Source organism: Eumetopias jubatus, unplaced genomic scaffold (genome assembly GCF_037043125.1).
Source record: "Eumetopias jubatus isolate StellerSeaLion01/CBP00866 unplaced genomic scaffold, mEumJub1_p1.0 scaffold_2, whole genome shotgun sequence".
In the NCBI taxonomy this organism is placed as follows: domain Eukaryota; kingdom Metazoa; phylum Chordata; class Mammalia; order Carnivora; family Otariidae; genus Eumetopias; species Eumetopias jubatus.
The window spans coordinates 168325894-168339553 of NW_028274808.1; the positions used below are offsets into that span (position 1 = coordinate 168325894).

The following is a 13660-nucleotide window of genomic DNA, read 5'->3' on the forward strand; positions in this document are numbered from 1 at the left end:
CAGATTTGTAGTTTCAGGAATCATTAATGAATGGGAAGCAATTAATTACACTTAGATAAGTATTTTCAGGGGGACTAAGGATAACTCTGTTGTGTGTGTTTCCAACACCATCATGCAATTAACTCAGTTCTGACATTCTGTACCTGGAGATCGTGTCAGATCCCATAGGTTAAGGGCTCAGTCCCATGAGACTTGCTCCCCTCCCCACTTCACGTAACAATCCCAAAGCCAAGTTGTCACCTTTTCATTCTGACCAATGGGCTATAAATCTGAGGTTCCCATGACCCCCTCCTTGGGCTTAATTAATTTGCTAGAGTGGCTCACAGAACTCAGAAAAACGTGGACTGATATTAACCAGTTTATTATAAAAGATATCATAAAGGATACAGATGAAGAGCCACATGAAAAAGTACATAGGGCAAGGTATGTGGGAAAGGGCAGAGAACCTCCACGCTTTTTGGACCCCCCACTCTCCCCAAATCTCCATGGGTTCACCAACCTGGAAGCTCTCCAGACCCCCATCCTTTTGGTTTTTTATGGAGGCTCCATTGGCCACTGGGGATTGAACTCAATTTCCAGCCCTCTTCCTTTCCTGAAGTTTGGGGGTGGGGCTGAAAGTTCCAACCCTCCAATCACCTGGTTGGTTCCCCTGGCAACGATCCCCACCCCCAACCTTGGGGCCTTCCAAAAGTCACCTCATTAACATAAAGGCAGGTGTGGTTGAAAGGGGCTTGTTACAAATAACAAGACACTCCTTCAAACTTTACAGGACTGGAGCCATTTCAGGAACCAATGACAAAAGACCAAATATTACTGCAAAGATGTTCCCGTGGCTCTTACTGCTTAGGAAATCCCAAGGGTGTTAGGAGCTCTGTGCTAGAAATGGACAAAGACCAAATATATATTTCTTGTTACAAATGACCACAATAACAAACTAGTAAAAAAGATATAAGTGATAAAGAATGAAGGTAAGTGAGGAAGTATTATTTGGAAAAGGGCAAGAAAGAGGAAAAATGATGGAAAGGACAAAATGGAAAGGAAACTCAAATGGAAAGGGAAAGAGGAGAAATAAAAGTCAAGGATAGAAACGGGAGGAAAGCAATCAGGGCCCCTTGTTTTCTTGAGTAAAATTCCTGCCTGCTCTGAAGTAGAGGCAATATGCAAAGAGTAACATTTGATCCATGATAAGATCAATGCACATGTTCTAAACCTGTAATTTTACTAGAATTATTTATGATTCACATCTGAATTAAAGTTTCAAAACCCTTTTCTCCCTTTCTGGACTCTGGGCTACTTGCTTCTGTTTATATGGATTTCACTGAGACCTCCCTTGACTTCATGCTGTGTGTTTTGTTCCTATACCATTAACTCCCAGAGTTCCAAGGTCAGGAGATGCCACAGGCTTGAAGCCAAAGAGATATTTGTCAGCATCATTAAGACTGTGACCTTAACATTTGGAAGAAATGGACTTCATAAAAATTCTAAAAATATATATATATACATTACTATATATAATATATAATACAGATATATAGATTATTTTATAAAATTATTCAAATCCATTCCTTCCAAATTTATCTATTTATCTACACATCTGTTAACTTACTTGGCTACATGATTCTAACAAACAACATTAGAAGGGTTTTTAATGCATAATTACCAGCTTACTACTAACCGGTATGGGAAATAAAATGCATCCACAGAAATAGCAGTTCTTACAATTTAAAAAAAAAAAATCCACTTTCTTCAACTTGCTGAAACCACATACCTTATTACCATAACCCTCACAGTTCTCAAACACAATCTCTTTTTTTTGGGGGGGGGGGGTTTACATCTAATTTCAATTAGTCATCCTGATATGGCTAAAAACTTTCTGACAACACTCAGTAAGGTCTATGTAGGAGCCTGCCTAAATTCTTGACATTTTTCTAATTGTTTTCTGCCAAACCACATGCAGAGAAGGAGGTCACACTAGAAAGAGTCACTGAGTCCTCACCAGGCCACATATATCCTTAGCTTTTTGTGCACACGTGTATGTGTGCACATTCCTTCCAGAACTAAGCTATGTTTGTCTTCTTGATCTTCCACTTTCCCCCCTTTTTTACATAAAAGGCAACATCAACTAAATAATTAACATGAGTCATCAGGAATTATGAAATGTATCATCAATGATTAAGAAATTCAGCTTCTGACCACATGTGATCCCGTGAGTTTTGTCTATTTAAACGGATAGGTTCAGAAGGGCAAGGGCTTTTAGGAAACAAGTCTCCAGATGACATAAGGATCACCTTAGTGTCCATTATGTCTTTAAAAGAGTTGGTCTCCAGATGTGGTATTTAAACACGAGTGGATTTTAAGGCCGAAAACGGCCATTTCTGATGGAAGTTCTGCTTGTAAATCATGAAATTCTCTTTCTCTACCTCCTCTCCCCTTCCTTCCAGGGGAATGCAATAAAAAATGAAATGAGAAAACCATAATTACAATCACATTCCTCCCCTGGGGTCAACCTAATTATCAGCCTCTCCCCCCAAAACAAATTCACCTCTTTAAGAATGACGGTCCTTATCACTCATGGGAAAGATACAAAGATTAAGATGCCATTTAGGCATAACTGCAATCTTTCATTTTTAAGTGACCTCTCAGTTTAATGGATTCAATGCATCCTCATTCAAGTGGAATATATATTGCGGGGGAGAACTGTAATAAATGGCACTGTCATGACCCTTAGGTTAGAGCCAAGGAATATTGGAAAATAAATCTCAATTCTGGATACTCACCAATCCCGCAATGGGGGTAGGCAATCTATTGATCTTTTTAACAAGTCCTGGCTTTATAGCATTCAGCAACCTGTCATGAAAAAGGCAGAATGTCAAGTGAGACATAAAGCAAGATGGATCACACAAATCACCTTTATCCGGGGCTACAGCTAAATTGCTGAATAGGAAAAGCAGTGAATTTAAAGCATGTAGTAAATCTCAATAATCTATGAGCCTTCACGCATACAAGTGGAGAGCTTTGCCAGCATCAAGTTTGTCCATAGCAGGTGAAGTTTTAGAACTTAGAAATGTTGGGAGAGCAGGGATGGAGACAGGAAGGGGCATCAAGAGAAAAGACACCGGTATGAACTGGATCAAGGTTGGGAGGGAAGTGTCTAGGACTGGAGCCAGCTACTACAGGCAAGGCCTGTTCCCAATTCTCCTGGCCAAGACAGGGGTCTCTCCAGGAATGCATGAAGTTCAGAGACCAACATCTGTCTTTGCAAATAATTTGCCAAGGCTAATTCTACCTCCAGACCCCTTTTGCTCATTGACAGTGGCTTGTGAAATGTGGGTGATCTTCACTTAAGAAAGGGAAGAATATGGTTAGCGAGAGGTTAACCAATCATGGCTTAAAGATTCTAAATAAGGCTCACCACAATTCCCTAGGTACAGAAGATATGTGAGCAAAACATCTTGGGGGTAAAGGTTGAAATCACGTAAAAATGGTAATATAAGCAAAGAAATGCAAAAAAAAAAAAAAAACCCAACTATAACTTCTTGTTTTCAGGAAATAGTTCAGAGTAAAAAGAAACAAGGAAGGCAATCTGCAAAAGGAAAATAGGGTTGGCATCAGGGTGATGTGGCGGAATGTCGCATTTGTGAACTAGGTAATTCAGAAAGGAATAATGGAAGGTAGAGGGTTGCAGGAGGGAAGAATTTATTCTCACATTCAGGAATTAGAGAGGAGAGACCATCAGGTAGGTACCTTATCTCAGGATGCAGTGCAAAGAGAAACCTAGGGCAGGGGTTTATTACAACTCGAGGTTCAGCAAACTACGACCCATGGGCCAAATATGGTCCAGTGCCTGTTTTTATAAATAAAGTTTTACTGGACCCCAGCCATGCCCATTCACTTATGTATTATCTACTGCTGCTTTTGTGACAGCAGAGTGGAGTTACTGTGACAGAGAACATACAGCCCACAATGCATGCAAGTTTTACTATTTGGCTCTTTACAGAGTCAGTTTGCCAACTTCTGTTATCATTCATGGAGTCCAAAATTATAGAAAATTCTGAAGACCCTATATACTTGATAGATCTCTACAAATCAGTAACAAAAGATTCATTGAAATAGGTTGGTAATTAGGCTTGAATTCAGCTTCTATTTGACTTTGACACACTGTGTATTTATTCATGAATTGAGAACCATCGCCCCACTGGTTATAACAGCCAGGATCCCGGTTTTGCACCAAGGATCAGTCGGCTGTTCTGGCTAACTCTCACTGCAATTCCAACACGCTCCTACCAACCGATACCACTCAGAGCAGACACGTGCCTCTTTGCCCACTGAGAGCCAAGATGGCACACTTTTCATGAACCCACTTAGTTTTCACCAGGACCCTAATCTTTTTTAAAAAGAGCTTCTTTATGACTTATTTTGGAATTATTGGTTTTTCAAGTCCGAAGACAACTTGTTCTCTCATTTTACAACTTAGAAAATTGAAGCCTGATGATGACAGATGAGTAACTTCTCCAGAGCTGATTAGTGGTATAATCAGGCCCAGCATCCAAGTTTCCTGGATCAGCACACTCTCTTGGGCAGTGTTAATGTCCCATATCTCATGCTTTAAAAAAAGTAGATAGATAAGATGTCTTCAAAGTAAAGTTTTAAAATCTATGAACACTTAGGATATGTTACTTTTTTCACTAGTTCTTAACAGTGTCATTTTAAACTGGATTTTAAAATAGTATCTGCACACAGTATTGATGATTCAAAAGATGTAAGTTTCACTGTAACCCCAGTCCCACAGGCCCCAGACTATTCCCTAAAGGTAACCTTAAAGACCCGTCAAAGAAAATACATAAAGATACATATAATTTTTCAAAAAGGACAGATGTAGCATATCATAAGCACTGTCCTACACCTTGTTTTGCCACTTACCACTATTACCTATAGGTTAAAGAGTATGCCTTATCAATACATGTGAACCTACATCCTTTTTAATAGCTGTGGACTGCAGACTGATATGGGCTGAGAGCATTAGCTCTGGAGTCTAACTGACTGAATCCAAAGCCCAGCTCCGCCATTCACTGGGGTTATTACTTAGGGCAAGTCCATTAACTTCAGCCTTGACTGTAATATAGAATTATAATGGTACCAATGGCATAGGTGTCACTGAGGCTTAAATGGGACAAAATACGTAAGGAGCTAGCACAGAGCCTGGTGCGTAATACGTTCTCTATAAATGTTTCTCTACATTTATAGGTATGCGTTCATTTTATACTAATCCAATTCATCGCATTTTAGATCAAGCACTTACTCTAATACTTTTCAATTTTCTAATGAAATAAAATATCACTGCTACCAGATCCCCAAGCATTGTTGCTAATTAGCCAAAGCAGAAAGAATAATAAACGCCCTATTAAAGAATTTATAAACTAAAAATCCTCCTTTAAAAGGCACCTTTGTATTAATAAGTTTAGTAGTGATGCTCCACCAACTCCTCTTTTATCCAGGTTTAGATTTTTTAAACAGTCTTAAATACTTCCTTATAGTCCTCCTTTGCAGAATTATATGGCAGAAATCATTCCTGTCACATGATGTTGTTCAAAAACAACTATGATGCTGGACCTTAATTGAAAGAGCAACAAAAAAACTCTGTCAAAATGTTTAACCACAAATTAAAAAATAAAAAGCCTAAGTGCTCTTACCTAATTGGAATACTTTCAAGATCAAGGCAGCTGTATTTTTTTTGTATAAACATTGCTCCAGTCCCTTACGCAGTTCAGAGCACACAACAATAAAAGATTGCACTGAATTGACGTTGCGGGAATGCCCAACACCTGCCTGTCTTATATGTTGCATTAAATTGAGGACATTTCTTGCACATATTAGGAGACAGATGAGAAGTTCAAAAATACAGCTATGGGTAAGAGTCAAGGATATTCACTTGCAATTTTACTAAAAACCCCTATCACCTTCCTATGTAAATTAAAATATATTTTCAATAAATACTTATTGATGAAATGCTTTAAACCGATGATGATATTTTATATTCATGAGCTTTCTGAGATGCACTGTCTCCAACTATCCTGCCCTGCAGAGACAGGTCACGTACTCATTTCACCATTTGTGTAGAAGAAAAGACAGCCCCAGACAGATGGGAAGACCTCCTTCAGAGACACGCACAGCTGGTTCACGGTGTAGCCAAGACAGCCTTCATGTCTTAGACCAGTCATTTTATAAAGAAAGCGCTTTAGAAAGTCCTGCTTTGGTATGTGCCATCAAAGTACAAGGCAACACACACACACACACACACACACACACACACACACACACACATACACACAGAGAACAAACCTTTAACACTTAATGAATAGGAAGGTATAGTGAATTTGGAATAAGTAGTCTAGGTTTTTTTTTTCCACTTTAAAGATTTTATTTATTTATTTGAGAGAGCGAGAATGAGAGAGAAAGAGAGAGCACATGAGAGGGGGAGGGTCAAAGGGAGAAGCAGACTCCCCGCTGAGCGGGGAGCCCGATGCGGGACTCGATCCCGGGACTCCAGGATCATGACCTGAGCCGAAGGCAGTCGCTTAACCGACTGAGCCACCCAGGTGCCCAAGTCGTCTAGGTTTTAAGAGCTAAACTCAACACTCATTAGCCATGGGCCACCGGGAAGTCACTTGAGCAGAGTCTCAGTTTTCCCTTAATGGGGATACCCAAAATGGGAATTTTGAAAACCTCACCTTCCATCCAGGATTGTGGTGAGGAGCCAATGGGGCAATGTGTGTTGCTAGCATTTGGTAAATGGAAATTTGTATATTCATACCCACATGGTCTACTACGCATACCCTTTTTTGCCAAGTAAGTTCAGGTCATTTTAGTTTCAACTTTTCCATTAGCCAGCTGCCAAAGACGAAGGTAAGTTTTCCTTATTTTCTTTTTCTGGCCACCTTTGGACAAAAATCTCACATTAATGAATCAAGTCAACAAATGTGTATAGCTTGCCTAATATATGCCTAATAAGAAATGACTAGAAACAGGAAGGCAAGTCATGATCTGGGATAATCCTCAATTATGAAAAAGTTAATGACATTAAAGGCAAAGCAAAAATACATGTGTTTCTTTTTTTTTTTTTTTTTTTTTTAAAGATTTTATTTATTTATTTGAGAGAGAATGAGAGATAGAGAGCACGAGAGGGAAGAGGGTCAGAGGGAGAAGCAGACTCCCCGCTGAGCAGGGAGCCCGATGTGGGACTCGATCCCGGGACTCCAGGATCATGACCTGAGCCGAAGGCAGTCGCTTAACCAACTGAGCCACCCAGGCGCCTACATGTGTTTCTTATATGACAGAAATTAAATGGTGTCTACTATACTCATATTCTAAATCTGAAACACACTGTGACCTATTTCAAGGAAGGCTATTCCATATGTTCCTTCACATACTCAACAAATACTTATGGAGCATGCATGATGTTCTGGCCTGAAGCTGAGTACAGGGGTACAAAGAAGACAAGGCAGACCCCAGGTTGCTCCCTCATGGGGCATGTTCACTAATAGACTTAAAACTCACAGGAAGACAAGAACTGGGCACATATGTGGTTCATTGTCACACCACCTAATGCACAGGGCATCTTGAGTTTCTGAGAAGAGGAATTAAAGACATGCTCGGCACAGATTCTATGGAATACAGTTCTTAAAAGATTAAAGATTTGATTCCTTAAAGAAACAATTATTGAGACACCCAGGAATGATGCTGATGCTCTGATTGGACCACAGACTGCATTTATTAACTCTCTGTAACACCTAATATCCAGCTTGTGGTAACCTCTCAACCACTGTTTAATGGTCATAAAATACAAACTGAAGAACTTTGTTTCTATCTGTGACTAAAAAGAAAAATCTCAAATCTCTATTCTGGGACGGAGAGTTTCTGGTTCATTTTGATTCTTCCAGCAGCCGGTATAATAGTTCTGTGAGGGTCATAACACTGAGAATATAGCTACGAAGGATCCAGTACAAGATCATCCAGACATTAGGAACTAAACCGATGAGAAGTTGTTACTAAGCTGTGACATAAACATCAAAGGCAAAATTTTAAAAGGATTGCAAAATTCAGCTTACTCTACAAGTCATTCAATTCATGAATTCAAGTCCAATAACGATCCTAGAGTTTGGGGGAGAGCAGAGGAGCTATCTAGACCTGAGCACAGGGTTGGGAAGTTCATGTTTAATCTCATGGGAAATCACTTTATTCTTTGCAACAAGAGATTACATCACCATCTCATTAGCTTCATTTGTACAGCTGCAATAGGCAGCTATGATTCACAAAATTACCTACTTTGTGTCCCTTCTAATTTGGTTCCATAGTGTTTTTCTACGTGGTTTTCCTTGATCACTTTCTGGATTTGACTATGTACCCTGAATTAAAGTATACGCACTTCCATTTAATCTAACATGGCAACTGTTTTTGAACCTAAGCATGAGATCAATTTAACCTTGACCATAAATCTGTTACAGATGTCATTTTTAAAGATTTCTTTTTAGAGTTGCCTCAGCAAAAGGACGAACGTTAATAAGCCTTCTGAAGTCAAGAAAAATGGACTAAAATGTAGGGAAAAGTGAAGCCTGAACCAAACAAGAATTTCATATGAACAAAAGAGTGACGGAATGCAAATTGCCATCATTAATACCTACCAAATCTTTGAGGGGTGCTATGCATTATCCAGAACATGGATTATCCAGAACCAAATTTTTGAGGGGTGCTATGCATTATCCAGAACGTGCATTATCCAGACTGTTCAAGCCACCTGCCTTGAACAGACTCAAAGGAGAGATCATAAGAGCTTTAGAAGGCCTTTGTCTTGGAATTCCAAGAAGTTGGGACTGACTGTGAATTGTAGGGCTCAGCTGCACTGGTATTATTCTAACACGGCTCCTATGACAGAGACAACCCACCAAACTCATCTCCTTTCCCTCCGAAGCACACATTGCCCACCCTGGCTACATTTTCCACCCTCCTTTGCAGTTTTCTGCAGCCATATAACAGAGTTCTGGCCAATGGGGTGGAGGCAGAGTAGTATATATCACACCCGGGCCTGGCCCTAAAACCTCTCCCAAGTAACTCTCCATTTATCCCTCTTCTTCCGCATTTACAGGTTAGATGTTGACACAAAAGAAGACCTGAGAGAGAAGTCACACGTTGAGGATAGAGTCTCTATCAGCTGGGATCCTTGAACCACTGCCTGAAGCCAAGTCACCTCCACTTTTCCCTGCTGCCAAAACTGAGCTACACAAGAGTGAGAAGTACATTTCCATTGTACTGAATCCCTGAGATTAAGGCACCCAGCATTACCTTAACTATCACAGTTCTCCAGAAGGTCTTCCTCCAGTGAAATGGGGCCCCACTTTGCCCAAACCATCCCCAAGAAAATCCTGTCCTAAAATGCAAAATCGAACACCTGGACACATCTTTTCCCCTGGGGCTCACTGGGAAGGCAGCTGGAAGGGGATGAGCTAAACTCCGTGACACTGTAAACAAATGGACCACTTTTACTTTCCCGCATCTGCTAGTAAAAAACTCTTGTTCCATATCACTCCTGTTCTCGATGCTAAAACACTAACACTAATGAAATAATGTGTAAGCACAGAAGAGAACCTCCTGAATTATCTGAGTATCTTGGATTCCTTTTGATTCATCTTCAGCCTCTCTCACAGTCCAACCTTTGCATGGCCGCTCCTGCCGTCTGGAAATTATGGGGTTTGGGGACTAGAAGAGGCTGAAAAACCAATAAGTAAATCTAGGTAAGAAAACTGCCAGCAGGCACACGTCTGAGGTCAGAGTTTGCAAGTGGTAGTTAGGATCATAAACTCGAGTTTCTAAATCTGGGAGGAGGGCTTTCCTGTGATGCTCTACTTTCTACTTCAGTAAATGATCTCCAGCTACCAGTCTCGGCCACCTCAATCAAGCTGCCCACCACCCCCAAACTAACCCCCCTTCTAAACTGTGGCCTTGGCCATGCTGCTTCCCTCCCTCGGTGATTTCTAGGCTCCCGAGGGCCCACAGGATAGCCCTCCAAATGCCTTCACCTGGTAATGAAGCTCCTTACCCCTCAAACTGCCTTCCTACTGTGCCTCCCACTCAAGATCCTCCCTGATTGTACCAGGCACAGGTTTAAGGTGACGTGTGTGATCAATGAACTGTGAAAGCTGGCAATACATGAACAGAATCCAGTATAACCAAATAAAGTGGGGACTAAAGGTACCCTGACACAGGCAATGATACATGTAATCATGAGTGTACCACATGGTAATTATAGATAAATGATAGTAATTAGTATTTCTTTTGCATAACTAAAAGCCGGTATTGCTGGGTTTACTGTCAGGAGGGTGGAAGGAAAACCGGGAACATGAAATTGCTGTGGTTTTTCTCTGAAAGCTTCCGCAGCCAGACTTGAGTAGGATGAACAGCCAGTTCTTGTTCAGAACCAAGAGTTACGGGATTGGCACTCAAAGTTCGAAGAGTAACAGTAGCCTCCAGAGACAAAAAGACATGGGTTCAAATCCCAACTCTACAACTTACTAGGCAAGCTATTTAAGTATTCAGTATCTATAAGCCTCAATTTGCTCCTCTGTAAAATGGGGACAACAGTACCTATCAGCCATGGCATGAGAGTGTGAAGTAATGCGGGTAATACACTTGGCACAGGCCCTGTGTACAGTATACACTTGATAAATGGCAGTTGCTATTACTATCTCCAAGCAGGTTTCGACCCCAGCCCTCCCCACAGACGGAAATCTGATACATCAGTCATTGCTCACCTCTCCTCCCAAGCATCCTGCCTGCGGCTAGAGTGAGACTGGGAGTTGGGAGAGATGGGAAGGAATGAGCTAATGTTAGTCCTTCTGGAGGGCAGGCCTACACGGGCGTAGTCTTCTAGAGCTGGGGGTGGGGAGGAAGGAAGGGAGGGTGCCGACAAATGAAAGGCAGTAAGAAGCTCCAAGGACAAGCTCGGCTGCATTGCAGCTGTACCCACAGCCGCCTCTGGCCCTGTTTCCCTGCCAAATTCTGGCTATCCTTTAACTTTTGCTCCTGTCTCCCTACCTCTCTTGCCATCCCAAAAGTGTTGGGGAAAAGCCAAGAGCTGAAGAGGCCCTTTGCCATCCGAGAAAGGGGAGGTCAGCTCCTAATATGGCTAGTTAGAATTCTGAATTGATTTCCGATTCATTTCACATACTGTTATCAAACGCTTACCCCACACCAGGTGCTGCACTAAGGCCAGATGCCCTCAGGGACTGGGTCCTACAGTGGGACTGTCACTATCTCAGACGTGGTATGAGTGACCTAAAACTACGAAGAACACTAGTTCTATAGGGAATCTTCCAGGTTCTAAATGGTGACTTGGAAGAGAACTTTGGAAACATGGGCTATGCATCCTAGTTGTAAACTAAGGATGGACACAGCAAGACAAATGTAGGAAACATCTCTGCTTCTCCTTGGGAAGCAAAGCATTTTATTCAAATATTTGTGTTTGGTGCACAGCAGAAAGTCATCAACGTCACCACTGTTACCAGATGTAATTTCCTAAAAAACAAACATAACCCCATTGCTCCTTCATACAGAGACCGTGTTGGCTGCCTGTTGCTTGCTGGATGCTATTGAAACTCCTTAACGAGCTATCCCAGGTGTTCTGAAAACTGACCTGATAACCTGCCCTTCATCTCCAGTCAGCCCCATCTTGAACCTGTCCTAATCTCTGGGCACAGTTTCTCCCCTGAGCACGCAAAGCCCCTTCAGTTGCTGAGCATTTCAAGTGCTCGCTGTTTCCTCTGTCTGACTTGCCATTACCCCAAGCCTCCCCCCACCTCTTTGTGGCCTGGCAAGCTCATGCTCATCCTTCAAAACCCAGCTTAAATGTTACCTCTTCTTCAACCGTTTCCTAGGTAGAGGTTATATCTCCCACCTCTAGATACCAATACTCTTTGGCTTCCTTTTTTATCACACATCACAGAAATTGTCCAACCTTCCCATCAGGCAAAGGGTTAGTTCTCTCTGCAACCCCATCTCTACTCTAAGGGCCAGTTTACCAAAGTGGCTGTCCCATTTCACATTCCCACCAGCAGTATATGAAGGTTCTAGTTACTCCACATCCATACCACACTTACTGCCTTCCTTTTTTATTTTGCCATTCCAGTGGGTGTGCGGTAGTATCTCATAGTTTCGATTTGTATTTCTCTAAAGATTAATGACGTTGAACATCTTTCCATGTGCTTATTGACCATTTTTATATCTTTTTTAGAGAAATATCTATTCAGATATCTTTGCCCATTTTTTATTAGATTGTTTATTCTTTTATTATTGAGTTCTTTATATATGCTAGATACAAGTCCCTTCTCAGACATATGATTTGCTAATATCATCATATTTTTTCCCATTCCATGGGCTGGAAAATGGTATCATTTGGAGGACAAAAGCTTTTAACTTTGACATAGTCCAATTCATCTATTTTTTCTTTTGTCATTTGTACTTTCAATATTATACACGGGGAAACCATCGCAAATGTGAATTTTGGACTACTCTTCCTTCTTCCCATTCTTCCGCCAAAATGCTATATGGCATTCCTGCCACATGCAAACATCATTAGGCATAGCAAGATGGGTGAGTCACTGTCACTATACCAAGAACTCATAAACAGAAAGTTAAAACATACAATCTCATGAGTAGTGCCCTGTGTAAGACAAATTACTTGCTCTTGGCATAGCCAAAATACTCTTCAAACCAGAAACAAGAGAGAGAGAAAGCACCTGAAATCAGGATTGTCATCTCCACCCCAGAACGTATGGTTGTCACCCCCACGGATGCTAAGAGGAGTAGGGAATCCTGAACTCAGGCTGTCATGAGGGTCATATTTTAGTGGAAGAAATGGTACCCAATGTATGCGTTTAGGATTGAGGGAGATGGAAATGGACAGGAAGTGAGCACCCCAGGTGGCTGAATGACATGCAGTAAAGGCAAGGAGTCAGGGAAGCACAAAGAAAATCATAAATACAATAATCATTCTCTGTGGCCAGTGCAAAGGATGGTAAAGATAAGCCAAATAGAAACACTGCACCCAGACAGTGAGGGAGACGAGGTTCCAGGCAAAGGAACTTGAATCATGTCCTGTTTTGTGGGAAGGGCACCAGGCACAATGAAGCCATGGTTGGGAACGTTAGCCTCATGGCAAAGTCTAGAGTGGGGTAGGAAAGGCGGGCACCCGAGCTAATCACTCAGCCATTCTATTTGTCTTGTCATTCATTCTTTCATCTCCTTAATATAAGAGGGAAGTCTCTTTCTGCATAGTTAACTTTATTTTTTTAAAGATTTTATTTATTTATTAGAAAGAGAGAGCACATGATGGGGGGAGGGTCAGAGGGCGAAACAGACTCCCTGCCGAGCAGGGAGCCCGATGCGGGACTCGATCCAGGGACTCCAGGTTCATAACCTGAGCCAAAGGCAGTCGCTTAACCAACTGAGCCCCCCAGGCGCCCTCTGCATAGTTAACTTTAAAAATAAATAATTTCTAAACTGGGTCCTTGGTGGGCTATTTAAAAGGTCTCTTCTGTGGGTTACCAAAGGAAACATTTAGAATGGCATGCTTGAAGCAGGAATTTTGCTCACTTCATTGTGGGAAGTCAGC

At 41.5% G+C, this 13660-nt stretch overlaps 1 protein-coding gene across 1 annotated transcript in view; it reads right to left on the minus strand.

The window, feature by feature from the left end:
• Positions 1-13660, minus strand: part of LIMCH1 (LIM and calponin homology domains 1) — a 321144-nt gene that overhangs the window by 168695 nt on the left and 138789 nt on the right. The window contains exon 3 of the mRNA XM_088021185.1: positions 2778-2847. Within this exon, the coding sequence (XP_087877311.1) occupies positions 2778-2847 (70 nt within the window). The remainder of the gene's footprint in view (positions 1-2777; positions 2848-13660) is intronic.